The following is a 24202-nucleotide window of genomic DNA, read 5'->3' as shown; positions in this document are numbered from 1 at the left end:
TACTTCCATTGTTCTCACCTTTTTCCATTCTGTACTCAGTCTCTCCTGGTACTTCCTCACACAAGTCTCCTTCCCAAGCTCACTTACTCTCACCACCCTCTTCACCCCAACATTCACTCTTCTTTTCTGAAAACCCATACAAATCTTCACCTTAGCCTCCACAAGATAATGATCAGACATCCCTCCATTTGCACCTCTCAGCACATTAACATCCAAAAGTCTCTCTTTCGCAAGCCTGTCAATTAACACGTAATCCAATAACGCTCTCTGGCCATCTCTCCCACTTACATACGTATACTTATGTATATCTCGCTTTTTAAAGCAGGTATTCCCAATCACCAGTCCTTTTTCAGCACATAAATCTACAAGCTCTTCACCATTTCCATTTACAACACTGAACACCCCATGTATACCAATTATTCCCTCAACTGCCACATTACTCACCTTTGCATTCAAATCACCCATCACTATAACCCGGTCTCGTGCATCAAAACCACTAACACACTCATTCAGCTGCTCCCAAAACACTCGCCTCTCATGATCTTTCTTCTCATGCCCAGGTGCATATGCACCAATAATCACCCATCTCTCTCCATCAACTTTCAGTTTTACCCATATTAATCGAGAATTTATTTTCTTACATTCTATCACATACTCCCACAACTCCTGTTTCAGGAGTAGTGCTACTCCTTCCCTTACTCTTGTCCTCTCACTTACCCCTGACATTACTTCCAAGACATTCCCAAACCACTCTTCCCCTTTACCCTTGAGCTTCGTTTCACTCAGAGCCAAAACATCCAGGTTCCTTTCCTCAAACATACTACCTATCTCTCCTTTTTTCACATCTTGGTTACATCCACACACATTTAGACACCCCAGTCTGAGCCTTCGAGGAGGATGAGCACTCCCCGCGTGACTCCTTCTTCTGTTTCCCATTTTAGAAAGTTAAAAAAATACAAGGAGGGGAGGATTTCTGGCCCCCTGCTATATATATATATATATATATATATATATATATATATATATTTTTTTTTTTTTGTAGCTGTCTCCCGCGTTTGCGAGGTAGCGCAAGGAAACAGACAAAAGAAATGGCCCAACCCACCCCCATACACATGTATATACATACGTCCACACACGCAAATATACATACCTACACAGCTTTCCATGGTTTACCCCAGACCCTTCACATGCCTTGATTCAATCCACTGCCAGCGCGTCAACCCCGGTATACCACATCGCTCCAAATCACTCTATTCCTTGCCCTCCTTTCACCCTCCTGCATGTTCAGGCCCCGATCACACAAAATCTTTTTCACTCCATCTTTCCACCTCCAATTTGGTCTCCCTCTTCTCCTCGTTCCCTCCACCTCCGACACATATATTCTCTTGGTCAATCTTTCCTCACTCATTCTCTCCATGTGCCCGAACCATTTCAAAACACCCTCTTCTGCTCTCTCAACCACGCTCTTTTTATTTCCACACATCTCTCTTACCCTTACGTTACTTACTCGATCAAACCACCTCACACCACATATTGTCCTCAAACATCTCATTTCCAGCACATCCATCCTCCTGCGCACAACTCTATCCATAGCCCACGCCTCGCAACCATACAACATTGTTGGAACCACTATTCCTTCAAACATACCCATTTTTGCTTTCCGAGATAATGTTCTCGACTTCCACACATTCTTCAAGGCTCCCAGAATTTTCGCCCCCTCCCCCACCCTATGATCCACTTCCGCTTCCATGATTCCATCCGCTGCCAGATCCACTCCCAGATATCTAAAACACTTCACTTCCTCCAGTTTTTCTCCATTCAAACTCACCTCCCAATTGACTTGACCCTCAACCCTACTGTACCTAATAACCTTGCTCTTATTCACATTTACTCTTAACTTTCTTCTTTCACACACTTTACCAAACTCAGTCACCAGCTTGTGCAGTTTCTCACATGAATCAGCCACCAGCGCTGTATCATCAGCGAACAACAACTGACTCACTTCCCAAGCTCTCTCATCCCCAACAGACTTCATACTTGCCCCTCTTTCCAAAACTCTTGCATTCACCTCCCTAACAACCCCATCCATAAACAAATTAAACAACCATGGAGACATCACACACCCCTGCCGCAAACCTACATTCACTGAGAACCAATCACTTTCCTCTATATATTTATGTTGTTCGCTGATGATACAGCGCTGGTGGCTGATTCATGTGAGAAACTGCAGAAGCCGGTGACTGAGTTTGGTAAAGTGTGTGAAGAAGAAAGTTAAGAGTAAATGTGAATAAGAGCAAGGTACAGTAAGGTTGAGGGTCAAGTAAATTGGGAGGTAAGTTTGAATGGAGAAAAACTGGAGGAAGTAAAGTGTTTTAGATATCTGGGAGTGGATCTGGCAGCAGATGGAACCATGGAAGTGGAAGTGAATCATAGGGTAGGGGAGGGGCCGAAAATTCTGGGAGCCTTGAAGAATGTTTGGAAGTCGAGAACATTATCTTGGAAAGCAAAAATGGGTATGTTTGAAGGAATAGTGGTTCCAACAATGTTGTATGGTTGCGAGACATGGGCTATGGATAGAGTTGTGTGCAGGAGGGTAGATGTGCTGGAAATGAGATGTTTGAGGACAATATGTGGTGTGAGGTGGTTTGATCGAGTAAGTAATGTAAGAGTAAGAGAGTGTGTGGAAATAAAAAGAGTGTGGTTGAGAGAGCAGAAGAGGGTGTTTTGAAATGGTTTGGTCACATGGAGAGAATGAGTGAGGAAAGATTGACCAAGAGGATATATGTGTCGGAGGTGGAGGGAAGGAGGAGAAGTGGGAGACCAAATTGGAGGTGGAAAGATGGAGTGAAAAAGATTTTGAGGGATTGGGGCCTGAACATGCAGGAGGGTGAAAGGCGTGCAAGGAATAGAATGAATTGGAACGATGTGGTATACCTGGGTCGACGTGCTATCAATGGATTGAACCAGGGCATGTGAAGCGTCTGGGGTAAACCATGGAAAGTTCTGTGGAGCCTGGATGTGGAAAGGGAGCTGTGGTTTCGGTGCATTATTACATGACAGCTAGAGACTGAGTGTGAACGAATGGGGCCTTTGTTGTCTTTTCCTAGCGCTACCTCGCACACATGAGGGGGGAGGGGGTTGTTATTCCATGTGTGGCGAGGTGGCGATGGGAATAAATAAAGGCAGACAGTATGAATTATGTACATGTGTATATATGTAAATGTCTGTGTGTGTATATGTATGTGTACATCGAGATGTATAGGTATGTATATTTGCGTGTGTGGACGTGTATGTGTATACATGTGTATGTGGGTGGGTTGGGCCATTCTTTTGTCTGTTTCCTTGCGCTACCTCACTAATGTGGGAGACAGAGACAAAGCAAAGTAAATAATAAATGAATATATTTTTTTTTAATTATTTTGCTTTGTCGCTGTCTCCCGCGTTTGCGAGGTAGCGCAAGGAAACAGACGAAAGAAATGGCTCAACCCACCCCCATACACATGTATATACATACACGTTCACACACGCAAATATACATACCCATACATCTCAATGTTTTTTTTTTTTTATTTGCTTTGTTGCTGTCGCCCGTGTTTGCGAGGTAGCACAAGGAAACAGATGAAAGAAATGGCCCAACCCACCCCCATACGCATGTATATACATACACGTCCACACACGCAAATATACATACCTACACAGCTTTCTATGGTTTACCCAAGACGCTTCACATGCCCTGATTCAATCCACTGACAGCACGTCAACCCCGGTATACCACATCGATCCAATTCACTCTATTCCTTGCCCTCCTTTCACCCTCCTGCATATTCAGGCCCCGATCACTCAAAATCTTTTTCACTCCTTCTTTCCACCTCCAATTTGGTCTCCCACTTCTCCTCCTTCCCTCCACCTCCGACACATATATCCTCTTGGTCAATCTTTCCTCACTCATTTTCTCCATGTGCCCAAACCATTTCAAAACACCCTCTTCTGCTCTCTCAACCACGCTTTTTTTATTTCCACACATCTCTCTTACCCTTACGTTACTTACTCGATCAAACCACCTCACACCACACATTGTCCTCAAACATCTCATTTCCAGCACATCCACCCTCCTGCGCACAACTCTATCCATAGCCCATGCCTCGCAACCATACAAAATTGTTGGAACCACTATTCCTTCAAACATACCCATTTTTGCTTTCCGAGATAATGATTTCGACTTCCACACATTCTTCAAGGCTTCCAGGATTTTGCCCCCTCCCCCACCCTATGATCCACTTCCGCTTCCATGGTACCATCCGCTGCCAGATCCACTCCCAGATATCTAAAACACTTTACTTCCTCCAGTTTTTCTCCATTCAAACTTACCTCCCAATTGACTTTACCCTCAACCCTACTGTACCTAATAACCTTGCTCTTATTCACATTTACTCTTAACTTTCTTCTTTCACACACTTTACCAAACTCAGTCACCAGCTTGTGCAGTTTCTCACATGAATCAGCCACCAGCGCTGTATCATCAGCGAACAACAACTGACTCACTTCCCAAGCTCTCTCATCCCCAACAGACTTCATACTTGCCCCTCTTTCCAAAACTCTTGCATTTATCTCCCTAACAACCCCATCCATAAACAAATTAAACAACCATGGAGACATCACACACCCCTGCCGCAAACCTACATTCACTGAGAACCAATCACTTTCCTCTCTTCCTACATTTCAATGTACACACATATATACACACACAGACACATACATATATACACATGCACACAATTCACACTGTCTGCCTTTATTCATTCCCATCGCCACCTCGCCACACATGGAATAACATCCCCCTCCCCCCTCATGTGTGCGAGAGCGCTAGGAAAAGACAACAAAGGCCCCATTCGTTCACACTCAGTCTCTAGCTGTCATGCAATAATGCCCAAAACCACAGCTCCCTTTCCACATCCAGGCCCCACAGAACTTTCCATGGTTTACCCCGGACGCTTCACATGCCCTGATTCAATCCATTGACAACACGTCAACCCCGGTACACCACATCGATCCAATTCACTTTATTCCTTGCCTGCCTTTCACCCTCCTGAATGTTCAGGCCCCGATCACTCAAAATCTTTTTCACTCCATCTTTCCACCTCCAATTTGGTCTCCCACTTCTCCTCGTTCCCTCCACCTCCGACACATATATCCTCTTGGTCAATCTTTCCTCACTCATTCTCTCCATGTGCGTAAACCATTTCAAAACACCCTCTTCTGCTCTCTCAACCATGCTCTTTTTGTTTCCACACATCTTTCTTACCCATACATCACTTACTCGATCAAACCACCTTACACCACACATTGTCCTCAAACATCTCATTTCCAGCACATCCACCCTCCTGCGCACAACTCTATCCATAGCCCACGCCTTGCAACCATACAACATTGTTGTAACCACTATAAATATATACATATATATATATATATATTCATACTACTATTTGCCATCTCCTGCATTGGTAAGGTAGCATTAAGAACAGAGGAATGAGCCTTTGAGGGAAACCCTCACTTAGCCCCCTTCTCTGCTCCTCCTTTTGGAAAATTAAAAACGAGAGGGGAGGATCTCCAGTTCCCCACACCCTCCCCTTTTAATCGCCTTCTACGATATGCAGTGAATACATGGGAAGTATTCTTTCTCTCCTATCCCCATATTTTTTTTCTTTTTAGTTGCTGTCTCCCACAAGGAAACAGAGGAAAGAATGGCCTAACCCACCCACATACACATGTATATACATAAACACCCGCACACACATATAGATACTTGTACATTTCAATGTATACATACATATACATACACAGACATATGCATATATACACATGTACATATTCATACTAGCTGCCTTCATCCATTCCCCATAGCCACCCTGCCACACATGAAATGGCACCCCCTCTCCCCCCCATGTGTGTGCGAGGTAGCAATAGGAAAAGACAACAAAGGCCACATTCGTTCACGCTCAGTCTCTAGCTGTCATGTGTAATACACAGAAACCTCAGCTTCCTTTCCACATCCAGGCCCCACAAAACTTTCCATGGTTTACCCCAGACGCTTCACATGATCTGGTTCAGTCCATTGACAGTACATCGACCCTGGTATACCACATCGTTCCAATTCACACTATTCCATGCAAGCCTTTCACCTTCCTGTATGTTCAGGCCCCAATCGCTCAAAATCTTTTTCACTCCATCCTTCCACCTCCAATTTGGTCTCCCTCTTCTCGTTTCCTCTACCTCTGACACATATATCTTCTTTGTCAATCTTTCCTCATTCATTCTCTCCATCTGACCAAACCAATTCAATACACCCTCTTCTGCTCTCTCAACCACACTCTTTTTGTTACTACAAATCTCTCTTACCCTTTCATCACTTACTCGATCATGCCACCTCACACTGCGTATTGTCCTCAAACATTTCATTTCCAACACATCCACTCTCCTTCACACAACCCTATCTATAGCCCATGCCTAGCAACCATATAACATTGTTGGAACCACTATTCCTTCAAACATAACCATTTTTGCTCCCCAAGATAACGTTCCCACCTTCCACACATTCTTCAGCGCTCCCAGAACCAATGCCCTCTCCCCCACCCTGTGGCTTGCTTCTGCTTCCATGGTTCCATCCACTGCCAAATCCACTCCCAGATATCTAAAACACTTCACTTCCTCCAGTTTTTCTCTCCATTCAAACTTACCTCCTACTTGACTTGTCCCTCAACCCTACTAAACCTAATAACCTTGCTCTTATTCACATTTACTCTCATCTTTCTTCTTTCACACACTTTACCAAACTCAATCACCAGCTTCTGCAGTTTCTCACCCAAATCAGCCACCAATGCTGTATCATCAGCAAACAACTGACTCACTTCCCAAGCCCTCTCATCCCCAACAGACTGCATATTTTCCCCTCTCTCCAAAACTCTTGCTTTTACCTCCCTAACAACCACCTCCATAAACAAATTGAACATCCATGGAGACATCAAGCACCCCTGCCGTAGACCGACTCACTGGGAACCAATCACTTTCCTCTCTTCCTACATGTACACATGCCTTACATCCTCGATAAAACTTTTCACTGCTTTTCGCAACTTGCCTCCCACACCATATACTCTTGAAACTTTTCACAAAGAATCTGTATCCACTATCATATGCCTTCTCCAGATCCATAAATGCTACTTACAAATCCATTTGTTTTTGTAAGTATTTCTCACATACATTCTTCAAAGCAAACACATCCTTTACCACTTCTGAAACCACAGTTTCCAGCACATCCACCCTCCTGCGCACAACTCTATCTAATGCCCACGCCTCGTAACCATACAACATTGTTGGAACCACTATTCCTTCAAACATACCCATTTTTGCTTTCGGAGATAATGTTCTCGACTTCCACACATTCTTCAAGGCTCCCAGGATTTTCGCCCCCTCCCCCACCCTATGATTCACTTCCGCTTCCATGGTTCCATTCGCTGCCAGATCCACTCCCAGATATCTAAAACACTTTACTTCCTCCAGTTTTTCTCCATTCAAACTTACCTCCCAGTTGACTTGACCCTCAACCCTACTGTACCTAATAACCTTGCTCTTATTCACATTTACTCTTAACTTTCTTCCTTCACACACTTTACCAAACTGTCACCAACTTCTGCAGTTTCTAACTTATAACTCTATGATATTTTTGGAATTACTTTTCCTTTAAACACCCATTTTTACCCTCTATGATAATGTTCTCTCTCTCCACACATTTTCATCATTCCCAGAACCTTCACTCCTTCCTTAACCCTGTGACACTTCTGCCTCCATGGTTCCACGTGCTGCCAAGTCCATTCCCAGATATTTGAAACACTTCACTTCCTCCAATTTTTTTCTCCATTCAGACTTACATCCTATCTAACATGTCCCTCAACCCAGCTAAACCTGATAACCTTGCTTTTATTGACATTTACCCTCAACTTTTTCCTTTCACACTCTTTTCCAAACTCAGTCATTATCTTCTGTAGTTTCCCACTTGAATCAGCCACTAGTGCTGTATCATCGGCAAACAACTGACTCACTTCTTTGGTTCTGCATACTCACCCCACTCTCCATGACTTGCATTTACCTCTCTAACCACCCCATCCATAAACAAATTAAACAACCGTGGTAACACTACACACCCCTGCCACAAATCGACTTTCACTGGGAACCATTTTCTCTCCTCTCTTCCCACTGGTACATATGCCTTACACCCTTGATAAAACCTCTGTGCTTGTAGCAGGTTAACTCCCACTCCATATATTCTTAAGACCTTCTATAAAGCATCTCTATATCATCTCTATCATATACCTTCTCCAGATCCATAAATGCCATACACAAATCCATCTGTTTTTCCTTGTATTTCTCACACATTCTTCAGAGCAAGCACCCAATCCGCACATGCTCTACCACTTATAAAACTACACTGCTCCTCCCCAGTTTGATGCTCTGGACATGCCTTCACCGTCTCAATCAGTACCTTCTTATACAACTTACCAAGTATACTCAACAAACTTATACCTCTGTAGTTTAAACACTCATCTTTATCTCCTTTGCCTTCTTACAGTGGCCCTATGCATGCATTCCACCATTCCTCAGGCACCTCACCATGATCCACACATTCACTGAAAATCCTTACTAATCTATCAGTAACACAGTTATCCCTTACTACATAGATTCAGGTGATATATCATCCACCCTGGCTGCCTTGCCACATTTTATGTTCCGTAAGTCTTTCACCATATTTTCTCTTAACCAAACCTCTCTACCAAACTCTCTTGCTTTGCATACCACACCAACTCAAATACTATGTATATGCCACTCAATCATCAACCACATTTAACAGTCCTTCAAAATTCTCATTCCTCTCTTCCTTACTTCATCACTAACTGTTATCACTTTCCCTTATGCTTCTTGACTAATGTTCCCATGTGTTCACTTGTCTTTAAGACATTATTTACCTCCTTCCAAAGCATCTTGCTATTCTCCCAAAAATTTACTGGTACTCACTCACCTCAACTCTCATTTGCCCTCTTTTTCAACTCTTGCACCATCCTCTTGACCTTCTGCTGCTTTCTCTTATACATCTCCCAATCATTTGTACTCCTTCCTTGTAAATACTGTCCAAATGGTTCTCTCTTTTTCACTAGCAACTTTGCTTCTTCATCTCACCACTCACTACCCTGTCTAATCTTCCCACATCCTATCTTTCACATCACATGCACTCTCTGCCCATGCCAGCCCTTCTTTTCTAAATACCTCTGATTCCTCACCCACTCCCTTTGCTTGATTTATTCTCATCTTTTGTTGTTCTACATTCAATCTCTTTACGTATTTCTTAACACAAGTCTCCTTTCCAAGTTCACTTACTCTAACTACTCTCTTATCATCAACATCATGTCCTCTTTTTTGAAAACCTTTTCAAATATTGACCCTCACTTCTACAAGATAGTGATGGGACATTCCACCTCTTTTGCTGTTCTCAGCAGCACATATACATGCCTGTCAATTGAAAAGTAATCCAGTGATGCTAATTGATCATCTTTTCTACTCGCATATCTATACTGGTGTATATCCTCTTTTTAAACCAGGTGTTTCCAGTTACCTGTCCTTTTTCAGTATACGACTCCACAAGCTGTTCACCATTTCCAGTTATGACTGAATACCCCATGTGCCTCAATTATACCATCAACTGTCGTATTACTTATATTTGTATTAGAATCACCCATCACTAATACCTGATCTCTTACATCAAAACTGCTGACACAGTCACTCAGCTGCTCCCAGAACACTTACCTCATGAATTTTCTTCTCATGGCCAGGTTTATAAAGCACTAATAATTACCATCTCTCTTCATCTACTTTCAGTTTTACCCCATCAATCTAGAATTTACTTCCTTATACTCTGTCACTCACAACTGCTTCATGAATAGTGCTACTCCTTCCTTAGTTCTTGTCCTCTCACCAAACCCTGACATTACTTCTAGAACATCTCCATACCATTTTTTTCCCCTTTACCATTGAGCTTCATTTCACTTAAGTGAGAACATTTAGGCTTCTTTTCCCAGACATACTTCTTACCTCTTCTTTTTTCTCATTATGGTTACATCCACACACACTGAGACATCCCAGTCTGAGCATTTAATGAGAATAGATACTCCCTATTGGGTCCCATTCCTTTTTTCAATTGAAATTCAAAAAAGGTTGGGTTTGCAGTCCCCTGCTCCCACTACTTTTAGTCACCTCTGCATCACACAGGGTATATAGAGGTTTCACTGGATTGTAAATGACATTTAGAAAATGGATCTGGTTGAGTGCTGCTTATCTTCATCTGTTCCTGGTGCTACTTCATTGACATGGGAGATTGTGGACAGGCATGAAAAATATAATTTGTTTATTTTTTCTATGATAAGTGTGATTCTTTATAAAATTCTTCACTGCATCAACAATGTTAAAGTGTAAAATTAGCCACTGCACCAGTCAGGTCCATTGTTGTCATGGTCGCTTAGGTGTTGAGAATTCTTATTCCACTTTAGCAAGAAACATCTCTTGCCTCATCTTGGCCAGTTTTCAATGCTGGAAGAGCCAGTGTTCATAAAATCACTCTCCACAGGATTCAAAGGGAAATCATCACCATCAAGTAAGTCAGTATCATATTGTGCCTGGCTCAATGAATATAGTCAAAAGATACTCAATGTCCTTCCTAAAAAGCTTATAGAAATGTGCTGTCATTGGAAAAGTTGGAAGAAATTACGGTGCACTGCCACCTCGACAACCACCAGGCTTGGTATAGGTCCTTGAAATAGAGGCATGAAACTCTGTGGGTATGTATCTGTTTAGAAATGTTAATGTATGGAAGAGTGTGAACTTGAAAAAGAAATTGGTAGAGATTGGTGAATAATGAAAGAAAGAAGGTTAGGAAGTAAATTCTTTATGATTTTTATGATGAAGAGACTGGTTATTTTATCAGGAACCTGGATGATATTTTGTGTACATTATAATGGCATTTGAATGCTCATTAATTATGGAGTTTACCTGTATTACTTGATTGAAATTTTTTTTCAGAATCGTGATTGGTTGAAATCCTTGAGTATTAACAACATGAAGAACTTAGAGCACATCGAATCCTCCATGTTTGTCTTTGTTTTGGATGACACAACTCCAAAAGACAGGAATGAGGTAAGTACTTTGTAGTAGGATTAAGGTTAGAAGGTCTGTTTGTATACTTTCCAGTAGAAATGATGGTTTGCTCTAGAATTGCATTAATTCCAGTAAACATACCAGATAAAGTAACAGCCAGTTTTCATTTAACACAGTGCTACTAGATTATAATAAATATTTATCTATTTATTATACAGTGTCGCTGTCTCCCGCATTAGCGAGGTAGCACAAAGAAACAGATGAAAGAATATTTGGTGTATGGTGAGGTACCTGAGGACTGGTGGAATGCATGCATAGTGCCATTGTACAAAGGCAAAGGGGATAAGAGTGAGTGCTCAAATTTCAGAGGTATAAGTTTGTTGAGTATTCCAGGGAAATTATCTGGGAGGTATTGATTGAGAGGGTGTAGGCATGTACAGAGCATCAGATTGGGGAAGAGCAATGTGGTTTCAGAAGTGGTAGAGGATGTGTGGATCAGGTGTTTGCTTTGAAAAATGTATGTGAGAAATACTTAGAAAAGCAAATGGATTTGTATGTAGCATTTATGGATCTGGAGAAGGCATATGATAGAGTTGATAGAGGTGCTCTGTGGAAGGTATTAAGAATATATGGTGTGGGAGGTAAGTTGTTAGAAGCAGTGAAAAGTTTTTATCAAGGATGTAAGGCATGTGTATGTGTAGGAAGAGAGGAAAGTGATTGGTTCTCAGTGAATGTTGGTTTGCGGCAGGGGTGTGTGATGTCACAATGGTTGTTTAATTTGTTTATGGATGGGGCTGGTAGGGAGGTGAATGCAAGAGTTTTGGAAAGAAGGGCAAGTATGCAGTCTGTTGTGGATGAGAGAACTTGGGAAGTGAGTCAGTTGTTGTTTGCTGATGATATAGCGCTGGTGGCTGATTCATGTGAGAAACTGCGGAAGCTGGTGACTGAGTTTGGTAAAGTGTGTGAAAGAAGAAAGCTGAGAGTAAATGTGAATAAGAACAAGGTTATTAGGTACAGTAGGATAAGACAACAAAGGCCACATTCGTTCACACTCAGTCTCTAGCTGTCATGTATAATGCACCGAAACCACAGCTCCCTTTCCACATCCAGGCCCCACAAAACTTTCCATGGTTTACCCCAGACGCTTCACATGCCCTGGTTCAATCCATTGACAGCATGTCGGCCCCGGTATACCACATCGTTCCAATTCACTCTATTCCTTGCATACCTTTCACCCTCCTGCATGTTCAGGCCCCGATCACTCAAACTCTTTTTCACTCCATCTTTCCACTTCCAATTTGGTCTCCCACTTCTCCTCACTCCCTCCACCTCTGATGCATATATCCTCTTGGTCAATCTTTCTTCACTCATTCTCTCCATGTGACAAAACCATTTCAAAACACCCTCTTCTGCTCTCTCAACCACACTCTTTTTATTACCACACATCTCTCTTACCCTTTTATTACTTACTCGATCAAACCACCTCACACCACCTCACACCACATATTGTCCTCAAACATCTCATTTCTAGCACATCCACCCTCCTCCACACACCTCTATATATAGCCCACGCCTCACAACCATATAACATTGTTGGAACCACTGTTCCTTCAAACATACCAATTTTTGCTTTCCAAGATAACGTTCTCGACTTCCACACATTTTTCAATGCTCCCAGAACTTTCGCCCCCTCCCCTACTCTATGATTCACTTCCGCTTCCATGGTTCCATCCACTGCCAAATCCACTCCCAGATATCTAAAACACTTCACTTCCTCCAGTTTCTCTCCATTCAAACTTACCTCCCAATTGACTTGTCCTTCAACCCTACTGTACCTAATAACCTTACTCTTATTCACATTTGCTCTCAGCTTTCTTCTTTCACACACTTTACCAAACTCAGTCACCAGCTTCTGCAGTTTCTCATCTGAATCAGCCACCAGCACTGTATCATCAGCAAACAACAACTGACTTGCTTCCCAAGCTCTCTCATCCACAACAGACTGCATACTTGCCCCTCTTTCCAAAACTCTTGCATTCACCTCCCTAACAACCCCGTCCATAAACAAATTAAACAACCCTGGAGACATCATGCACCCCTGCCGCAAACCAACATTCACTGAAAACCAATCACTTTCCTCTCTTCCTACACGTACACATGCCTTACATCCTCGATAAAAACTTTTCACTGCTTCCAACAACTTACCTCCCACACCACATATTCTTAATACCTACCACAGAGCGTCTCTATCAACTTTATCATATGCCTTCTCCAGATCCATGAATGCCACATACAAATCCATTTGCATTTTTAAGTATTTCTCGCATACACTTTTCAAAGCAAACACCTGATCCACACATCCTCTACCACTTCTGAAACCACACTGCTCTTCCCCAATCTGATGCTCTGTACATGCCTTCACCTTCTCAATCAATACCCTCCCATATAATTTCCCAGGAATACTCAACAAACTTATACCTCTGTAATTTGAGCACTCACTCTTATCCCCTTTGCTTTTGTACAGTGGCACTATGCAAGCATTCCACCAGTCCTCAGGCACCTCACCATGAGTCAAACATACATTAAATAACCTTACCAACCAGTCAACAATACAGTCACCCCCTTTTTTAATAAATTCCACTGCAGTACTATCCAAACCCGCTGCCTTGCCGGCTTTCATCTTCCGCAAAGCTTTTACTACCTCTTCTCTGTTTATCAAATCATTCTCCCTGACCCTCTCACTTTGCACACTACCTCGACCAAAACACCCTATATCTGCCACTCTGTCATCACACTTATTCAGCCAACTTTCAGAATACTCACTCCATCTCCTCACATCACCACTACTTGTTATCACCTCCCCATTAGTCCCCTTCACTGATGTTCCCATTTGTTTCCTTGTCTTATGCACTTTATTTACCTCCTTCCAAAATATTTTTTTATTCTCCCTAAAATTTAATGATACTCTCTCACCCCAACTCTCATTTGCCCTCTTTTTCGCCTCTTGCACCTTTCTCTTGACCTCCTACCTCTTTTTTTTTTATACATCTCCCAGTCATTTACATTATTTCCTGCAAAAATCGTCCAAATGCCTCTCTCTACTCTTCCACAAATAATCTTACTTCATCCCACCACTCACTACCCTTTCTAATCTGCCCACCTCCCACTCTTCTCATGCCACAAGCATCTTTTGCACAAGCCATCACTGCTCCTCAAAGTACATCCCATTTCTCCCCCACTCTCCTTACGTCCTTTGCTCTCGCCTTTTTCCATTCTGTACTCAGTCTCTCCTGGTACTTCTTCACACACGTCTCCATCCCAAGCTCACTTACTCTCACCACTCTCTTCACCCCAACATTCTCTCTTCTTTTCTGAAAACCTCTACAAATCTTCACCTTCGCCTCCACAAGATAATGATCAGACAATCCTGGACTCCAGTTGCACCTCTCAGCACTTTAACATCCAAAAGTCTCTCTTGCAAAACTTACCGGGTTTTGTTGGATGATGTCAGACTGATAGTATATATTACTCCTTGCACACTGGGGGTTGCACATGTACAATTACCTAGTGTGTTTGAAGTCATACATTTAGTGCTGATATTCATAGGCTGCTTTGAACTGCAAGCCAGTCCTACAACACTCTTATGGTACTAGGTGTAGCCTTGATTTCCACCCAACTCAGGCCACTTAATTGGTGATTCAGTTATTTTTCAGACTGTGATGCACTTCTTCCTCCACCATTTCCCTGGGATACTCGCATTTTAACTTCCCTGTTATACTACAGCCATATAGAATAGATCCGCCCAATTTTATTTATGTATCCTTTACATTTATATATATTTCCTTCATTTTATAATTGGAAACAAAAGATTTAGACAACACACCCTCCAATACCTGTCCTCCACCACTTGCTTGGGGATCTCATCATACTCCAGCCATATGAAATATGTTAGCTCATTTTTTTTATGAATTCTTTACATTTACATATATTTCATTTTATAATGAGTAACAGAAAATTTGAATGATGTTTACTCTCAAAAACCCTCTTCCATTATTTCTCTGCCATTTCCTAAGGGGATGTACACATTGACTTTAGCATTTTACCATGGCCACATAAGGTGTGTGAGGTCTGTCTCTCTTTTTTCTTCATATCCTTTACTTTACATGCGTTTATTTCATTTCATAATGGAAAACAGAAATTCAATAGCTTGTCTGTTGTCCAAATTGGAGTCAACTTTTTGCATGTCACTCTGAGTTTAAGTGTTAAACCTTTGCAATATGAGCTTTTAATTTATGAAGTTCAGTTTATGTAAAGTAGGTAAAATATCCTGGGCATTGGTTGATAAAATCAGGAAAATTAGATAGTTGTCGTCTGCCAGTGTTTTGTTAAGGGTGAGGTACTAAAGGCTAAGAAGCATCACGAGTTCACCAGTCATGGGGACTCTTTTGCTGTGGCCACCTCCTTGAGAAAATTCTCAGAGGGAATGAGTATCAGAGATATGAATAGATAGATAGATATTTATTGTTGCCCCAAGACCTGTTTCTTGAATGGTTTCTGGTTTTACTCCATGAGCCATTTTCTAGGAGCTCCTTTGTAGTGTAAAGTACTTTGACAAGGCTGCACGCCCTTTTATCAATAGACAATGATACAGCCTCGGTGAAGATTGCTTTTCTTTGTATTGTGACCAGGTGAAGCTGGAGATTGATGATATCTAACATAACCTCTCTACTGGTATTCCTAATTTAGAAATATGCAGTTTTATGTGTCTGCACAAATATAATGTATGCAGTAGCCACAATAAAATTTCCCATAGATCTCAAAAATCACTCATGCAAATGAATATGCTCATTAAAGATTAGATATTTATTGGATAATGATAATTGACATGTGCTGATATGTATGTTCTTTCTTTTTGTTGTTTAAGTTCTTTGGCCAGAATGGAGGGGGACTGAATTTGGGAAAAGATAAAGTCACAGAAAAAAAGTTAGGGGAAAAGTAATATTTTAAGAATGTTTACATAAAGTATAAAGCTGTGTATTTCATTTATTTATATTTATTTTTTATTATACTTAATTGCCATCTCCTGCGTTAGTGAGGTAGTTAAGTTATTTAGGGGAAAAGTAATATTTTAAGAATGTTTACATAAAGTATAAAGCTGTGTATTTCATTTATTTATATTTATTTTTTATTATACTTAATTGCCATCTCCTGCGTTAGTGAGGTAGCGCAAGGAAACAGATGAGGGATGGCCCAACCTACCCACATACACATGTATATTCATAAACGCCCACACCCGCACATATACACACATGTACATTTCAAAGTATACATACATATACATTCACAGACATACGTACGTACACATGTTCATAGTCATACTTGCTGCCTTCCTCTAATCCTGTTACCACTCCACCACATATGAAATAGCATCCTCCCCCTTCCAGTGAGGTAGTGCTAGGAAAAGACAAAAAAAGGCTACATTCATTCACATTGTATGTGAATGAATGTATATGTGCGTATATGTATGTATATGTGCGTGTGTGGGTGTTTATGTATATACATGTGTATGTGGGTGAATTGGGCCATCCCTCATCTGTTTCCTTGTGCTACCTTGCTAATGCGGGAGATGGTGATTAAGTATGATAAATAAATGAATATGAATAAATGAAATACCCAGATTTATACTTGTATGTAAATATTTTTAAACTGTGACTTTTCCCTTAACTTTTTTCTGACTTTATCTTTTCTGAAATTCACTCTCCCTCCATTCTGACCAAAGGCCTTGACAAAAAGAAAAAATATACATATTAGCACATGTCAAGTATCATTACCCAATAAATGTTTAATCAGTGTATTTCATATAAGTAATAATTTTAATACATTCTGGTTAGTCTTGTAATAACCAAGCTTAACCTAACCTAACCTAATCTAACTTAACCTAATCTAACCTAAGCAGCCCACTCCAACCCATCTAATCATATCCTATTCTTTCATAACCCAACCTGACGCAACTGAACCTAACCTAACTATTCAATCAAACCAAACTGAACCTTAGCTGATATAACCTAAACTAACCTACATTGATCTGACTAAACCTTTGATACTAGTATTTCATTACTACACGCCATGTTAGGGTTTTGAAATTGGACTATCATATGATATTCTTTCAATCCAAAATTATGACTTTTTTTCCTGTGACTTTATTTGAGCCTGTTATAAATCCAACAGAGTGCCATTCTACCCCTCTCTCATCTTCCATACCCTTTTTGGCCTTACAACTCATGGCATAAAACCATAGTGAATAAAAAACAGGATGACTAATGGAGAAGGGAAGGGGACCTGGGATGAGGGTTACCGATTTACACATTTAGTACTGATGCAAGACTTCTTTTCTTTGATGACAGTCTTTTATGAGTTTAGATAAACCCATACTCTAGGCTACTGGCTAAAAGTGAAACATTTGAAATTAGAATTAGGCCAGTTTTCATTCACTCTTGAAACACTCAAGGAACATATTGCCTTATGCCCACTTTATTTCCTAAAGATCTTTTGAACTTCACCAGTGATTATCAAGGAGACATTTAGAGGAGCACCCAGGAACCTTGAAACCCCTTTTGACAAAGAATATGTCTGTGTGGATTAAGAAACTCGTTAGCTTAACCTGGGCTTTTTGCTAGAGCAAACTTAGTTGTCTTGAGAAACATTTTATTAGAGGAAAATAAGAAAAAAGTCCTTTTCTTTAGCACTTATCTAATGCTTTTGTCAGATGTTAACTTAGATATTGTGGATCAGTCCTATGTGGCTCAGGGAATTTCTCCTTCAGCAGAGAGAGATTCCAGGTACACTAATAATTTACACTTGTATTTGGTCTTATCTATGAATATTTATCTAGACCCTCATCCCTCATGTGTGTATGCTTTCATGTTCACAGGATTGATTGAAGAGGAAAGAAATGTAGGTTTTGATAGTTGCAAAACCTTTTGTCTTCAAGGCAGTGTCCCATGATAATTTTTTCTTGGTTTTCTTACCTCTCATGCCTTCAACTCTCTTTCTTTAAAAAACTTTCTCTGTACCATCTCTGACCACTTTTAGAATGACTCCCATGATCTGCAAATTCTGAGGTGCTAGTGGCTGGGAATAGGAAGGTCTGTGATGTCATCTCTGTGGCAATCTTTGATTGGCCGAAAGCATGCCTAAAACAAGGGAGCTGCCACAACTATGGTTGAGCATTTGGTAAAGGTTGAAGAAGACTAGGACTTCTTCACTAGAAATACTGAACGTTGGAAGATCCTGATCATGATTTTCATACATTTCCTGCAGAATGTCTCATGCTCGCAGGACACCACCTTGGAGAGAAAATGTTTTTCAGTTTTCAAGGCCTACATTTTTGTTTCAGATTTCTTTTACAATTTATTATTTGGTCCTTGATTTCCTGCTGTTGTACCATGATTCTACAACTGGCAAAGTAAATTTGAAATGAAGCCAAAGATGATAAAGTTTGATAATCATAGAGAACTTAGCATCTGAACACTTTATGAATATTAAACTTTAGTAATATTAGTAAATTCTATAACATTGCATTTACAATGTATATAATTGCTTCTATCTTTTTCAGCTTTTGTGGGAGGGTTTGTGTGGAGATACGACCAATCGATGGGCTGACAAGAGCCTTTCAGCTATAATGACCAGAAATGGATATGGAGTTATGAATAATGATGTAAGACAGCTTAATTAGAAATAGTTCATGTTATTTGCCATGATCTTGTAAAAAGGTTCTAGCAATAAGCTCAGTTTATCATAGATATGAAATACTTTACTTCATCATTGTAGAATTTGAGATTTATTGGCAAGAAAAGAGAAAGAGTACTTCCCACGCATTCCTCACATGTCGTAGAAGGTGACTAAAGGGGACGGGAACAGGGGGCTAAAAACCCTCCCCTTCTTGTATTTTTACTTTCTAAAAGGGGAAACAGAAGAAGGAGTCACGCGGGGAGTGGTCATCCTCCTCGAAGGCTCAGAGTGGGGTGTCTAAATGTGTGTGGATGTAACCAAGATGAGAAAAAAGGAGAGATAGGTAGTATGTTTGAGGAAAGGAACCTGGATGTTTTGGCTCTTAGTGAAACGAAGCTCAAGGGGAAGAGTGGTTTGGGAATGTCTTGGGAGTAAAGTCAGGGGTTAGTGAGAGGACAAGAGCAAGGGAAGGAGTAGCACTACTCCTGAAACGGGAGTGCTGGGAGAATATGATAGAGTGTAAGAAAGTAAACTCTAGATTGATATGGGTAAAACTGAAAGTTGATGGAGAGAGATGGGTGATTATTGGTGCATATGCACCTGGGCATGAGAAGAAAGATCATGAGAGGCAAGTGTTTTGGGAGCAGCTGAGTGAGTGTGTTAGTAGTTATGATGCACAAGACCGGGTTATAATGATAGGTGATTTGAATGCAAAGGTGAGTAATGTGGCAGTTGAGGGAATAATTGGTGTACATGGGGTGTTCAGTGTTGTAAATGGAAATGGTGAAGAGCTTGTAGATTTATGTGCTTAAGAAGGACTGGTGATTGGGAATACCTGGTTTAAAAAGAGACATATACATAAGTATACGTATGTAAGTAGGAGAGATGGCCAGAGAGTGTTATTGGATCATGTGTTAATTGATAGGCGCGCGAAAGAGCGACTTTTGGATGTTAATGTACTGAGAGGTGCAGCTGGAGGGATGTCTGATCATTATCTTGTGGAGGCAAAGATGAAGATTTGTAGAGGTTTTCAGAAAAGAAGAGAGAATGTTGGGGTGAAGGGAGTGGTGAGAGTAAGTGAGCTTTGGAAGGAGACTTGTGTGAGGAAGTACCAGGAGAGACTAAGCACAGAATGGAAAAAGTTGAGAACAAAGGAAGTAAGGGGAGTGGGGGAGGAATGGGATGTATTTATGGAAGCAGTGATGGCTTGCGCAAAATATGCTTGTGGCATGAGAAGCGTAGGAGGTGGGCAGATTAGAAAGGGTAGTGAGTGGTGGGATGAAGAAGTTTAGATTATTAGTGAAAGAGAAGAGAGAGGCATTTGGACGATTTTTGCAGGGAAATAATGCAAATGACTGGGAGATGTATAAAAGAAAGAGGCAGGAGGTCGAGAAAGGTGCAAGAGGTGAAAAAAAGGATAAATGAGAGTTAGGGTGAGAGAGTATCATTAAATTTTCGGGAGAATAAAAAGATGTTCTGGAAGGAGATAAATAAAGTGCGTAAGACAAGGGAAAAAATGGGAACTTCAGTGAAGGGGGCTAATGGGGAGGTGATAACAAGTAGTGGTGATGTGAGGAGATGGAGTGAGTATTTTAAAGGTTTGTTGAATGTGTTTGATGATAGAGTGGCAGATATAGGGTGTTTTGGTCGAGGTGGTGTGCAAAGTGAGATGGTTAGGGAGAATGATTTGGTAAACAGAGAAGAGGTAGTAAAAGCTTTGTGGAAGATGAAAGCTGGTAAGGCAGCGGGTTTGGATGGTATTGCAGTGGAATTTATGAAAATAGGGGCGACTTTATTGTTGAATGGTTGGTAAGGTTATTTGATGTATGTATGACTCATGGTGAGGTGCCTGAGGATTGGAGGAATGCTTGCACAGTGCCATTGTACAAAGGCAAAGGGGATGAAAGTGAGTGCTCAAATTACAGAGTATTGTTGAGTATTCCTGGTAAATTATATGGGAGGGTATTGATTTAGAGGGTGAAGGCATGTACAGAGCATCAGATTGGGGAAGAGCAGTGTGGTTTCAGAAGTGGTAGAGGATGTGTGGATCAGGTGTTTACTTTGAAGAATGTATGTGAGAGATGCTTAGAAAAGCAAATGGATTTGAATGTAGCATTTATGGATGTGGAGAAGGCATATGATAGAGTTGATACACATACTCTGTGGAAGGTATAAGAATATATGGTGTGGGGGGAAAGTTGGTAGAAGCAGTGAAAAGCTTTTATCGAGGATGTAAGGCATGTGTACGTGCAGGAAGAGATGAAAGTAATTGGTTCTCAGTGAATGTAGGTTTGCGGCAGGGGTGTGTGATGTCTCCATGGTTGTTTAATTTGTTTATGGATGGGGTTGTTAGGGAGGTGAATGCAAGAGTTTTGGAAAGAGGGGCAAGTATGCAGTCTGTTGTGGATGAGAGAGCTTGGGAAGTGAGTCAGTTGTTGTTCGCTGATGATACAGCGCTGGTGGCTGATTCATGTGAGAAACTGCAGAAGCTGGTGACTGAGTTTGGTAAAGTGTGTGAAAGAAGAAAGCTGAAAGTAAATGTGAATAAGAGCAAGGTTATTAGGTACAGTAGGGTTGAAGGACAAGTCAGTTGGGAGGTAAGTTTGAATGGAGAAAAACTGGAGGAAGTGAAGTGTTTTAGATATCTGTGAGTGGATTTGGCAGTGGATGGAACCATGGAAGCGGAAGTGAATCATAGGGTGGGGGAGGGGGCGAAAGTTCTGGGAGCATTGAAGAATGTGTGGAAGTCAAGAACATTATCTCGGAAAGCCAAAATGGGTATGTTTGAAGGAATAGTAGTTCCAACAATGTTATATGGTTGCAAGTTGTGGGCTATGGATAGAGTTGCTCGGAGGAGGGTGGATGTGCTGGAAATGAGATGTTTGAGGACAATATGTGGTGTAAGGTGGTTTGACTGGGTAAGTAATAATAGGGTAAGAGAGATGTGTGGAAATAAAAAGAGCGTGGTTGAGAGAGCAGAAGAGGGTGTTTTGAAATGGTTTGGTCACATGGAGAGAATGAGTGAGGAAAGATTGACCAAGAGGATATTTGTGTCGGAGGTGGAGGGGATGAGGAGAAGTGGGAGACCAAATTGGAGGTGGAAAGATGGAGTGAAAAAGATTTTGAGTGATCGGGGCCTGAACATGCAGGAGGGTGAAAGGAGGGCAAGGAATAGAGTGAATTAGATCGATGTGGTATACCGGGGTTGACGTGCTGTCAGTGGATTGAATCAGGGCATGTGAAGCGTCTGGGGTAAACCATGGAAAGCTGTGTAGGTATGTATGTTTGCATGTGTGGACGTATGTATATACATGTGTATGGGGGTGGGTTGGGCCATTTCTTTCGTCTGTTTCCTTGCACTACCTCGCAATCGCGGGAGACAGCGAAAAAAAAAAACATTGAATTTTGCTGAAGTTCAGATTTTATTTAGTTTCATTGGTTGGAGAAAAATAACTATAATTAGGTTAGGAATGCTTTTATTTTTAAGGGCTAGATATAATTTTTATATATACAGGATAAGCTGCATAGTTTGTTTTATAGATTTTTATTTTCTTGCAGGCCAGGTAAGATTCGAGAATTTTTAATTTTATTACTTCATTAGCTTCCTTTGAACGTTTTAACTGTTAAAATTGGAAGGTTAACTTTTATACCATATTTAGGTAGTTTAGAAAAAAATGGGTGTGTGAAAGAAGAAAGTTAAGAGTAAATGTGAATAAGAGCAAGGTTATTAGGTACAGTAGGGTTGAGGGTCAAGTCAATTGGGAGGTAAGTTTGAATGGAGAAAAACTGGAGGAAGTAAAGTGTTTTAGATATCTGGGAGTGGATCTGGCAGCGGATGGAACCATGGAAGCGGAAGTGAATCATAGGGTGGGGGAGGGGGCGAAAATCCTGGGAGCCTTGAAGAATGTGTGGAAGTCGAGAACATTATCTCGGAAAGCAAAAATGGGCATGTTTGAAGGAATAGTGGTTCCAACAATGTTGTATGGTTGCGAGGCATGGGCTATGGAGAGAGTTGTGTGCAAGAGGGTGGATGTGCTGGAAATGAGATGTTAGAGGACAATGTGTGGTGTGAGGTGGTTTGATTGAGTAAGTAATGTAAGGGTAAGAGAGATGTGTGGAAATAAAAAGAGCGTGGTTGAGAGAGCAGAAGAGGGTGTTTTGAAATGGTTTGGGCACATGGAGAGAATGAGTGAGGAAAGATTGACCAAGAGGATATATGTGTCGGAGGTGTAGGGAACAAGGAGAAGTGGGAGACCAAAATCGGAGATGGAAAGATGGAGTGAAAAAGATTTTGAGTGATCGGGGCCTGAACATGCAGGAGGGTGAAAGGCAGGCAAGGAATAGAGTGAATTGGATTGATGTGGTATACTGGGGTTGACGTGCTGTCAGTGGATTGAATCAGGGCATGTGAAGCGTCTGGGGTAAACCATGGAAAGTTGTGTGGGGCCTGGATGTGGAAAGGGAGCTGTGGTTTCGGGCATTATTGCATGACAGCTAGAGACTGAGTGTGAACGAATGGGGCCTTTGTTGTCTTTTCCTAGCACTACCTCGCACACATGAGGGGGGAGGGGGATGGCATTCCATGTGTGGCGAGGTGGCGATGGGAATGAATAAAGGCAGACAGTGTGAATTGTGTGCATGGGTATATATGTATGTGTCTTTGTGTGTATATATATGTGTACATTGAGATGTATAGGTATGTATATTTGCGTGTGTGGACGTGTATATATATACATGTGTATGTGGGTGGATTGGGCCAGTTCTTTCGTCTGTTTCCTTGCGCTTCCTCGCAAACGCGGGAGACAGCGACAAAGCAAAATAATAATAATAAAAAATATATATATATATATATATATATATATATATATATATATATATATATATATATATATATATATATATATATATATTTATTTATTTTTTTTTTTTTTTTTATACTTTGTCGCTGTCTCCCACGTTTGCGAGGTAGCGCAAGGAAACAGACGAAAGAAATGGCCCAACCCCTCCCCCATACACATGTATATACATACGTCCACACACGCAAATATACATACCTACACAGCTTTCCATGGTTTACCCCAGACGCTTCACATGCCTTGATTCAATCCACTGACAGCACGTCAACCCCGGTATACCACATCGCTCCAATTTACTCTATTCCTTGCCCTCCTTTCACCCTCCTGCATGTTCAGGCCCCGATCACACAAAATCTTTTTCACTCCATCTCTCCACCTCCAATTTGGCCTCCCTCTTCTCCTCGTTCCCTCCACCTCCGACA

General features: G+C 41.2%; 1 protein-coding gene across 3 annotated transcripts in view; it reads left to right on the top strand.

Moving 5' to 3' along the window:
* The window catches only part of CROT (Carnitine O-octanoyltransferase), a 172290-nt gene that overhangs the window by 79666 nt on the left and 68422 nt on the right, over positions 1-24202 (top strand). For all 3 annotated transcript variants that reach the window (XM_071672036.1, XM_071672038.1, XM_071672037.1), the window contains exons 10-11: positions 11119-11232; positions 18809-18910. In XM_071672036.1, coding sequence (XP_071528137.1) covers positions 11119-11232; positions 18809-18910 — 216 coding nt within the window. The remainder of the gene's footprint in view (positions 1-11118; positions 11233-18808; positions 18911-24202) is intronic.

Source organism: Panulirus ornatus, chromosome 17 (genome assembly GCF_036320965.1).
Source record: "Panulirus ornatus isolate Po-2019 chromosome 17, ASM3632096v1, whole genome shotgun sequence".
In the NCBI taxonomy this organism is placed as follows: domain Eukaryota; kingdom Metazoa; phylum Arthropoda; class Malacostraca; order Decapoda; family Palinuridae; genus Panulirus; species Panulirus ornatus.
Note: the sequence above shows the minus strand (reverse complement) of the source record. Positions and strands in the feature narration are given on the sequence as shown.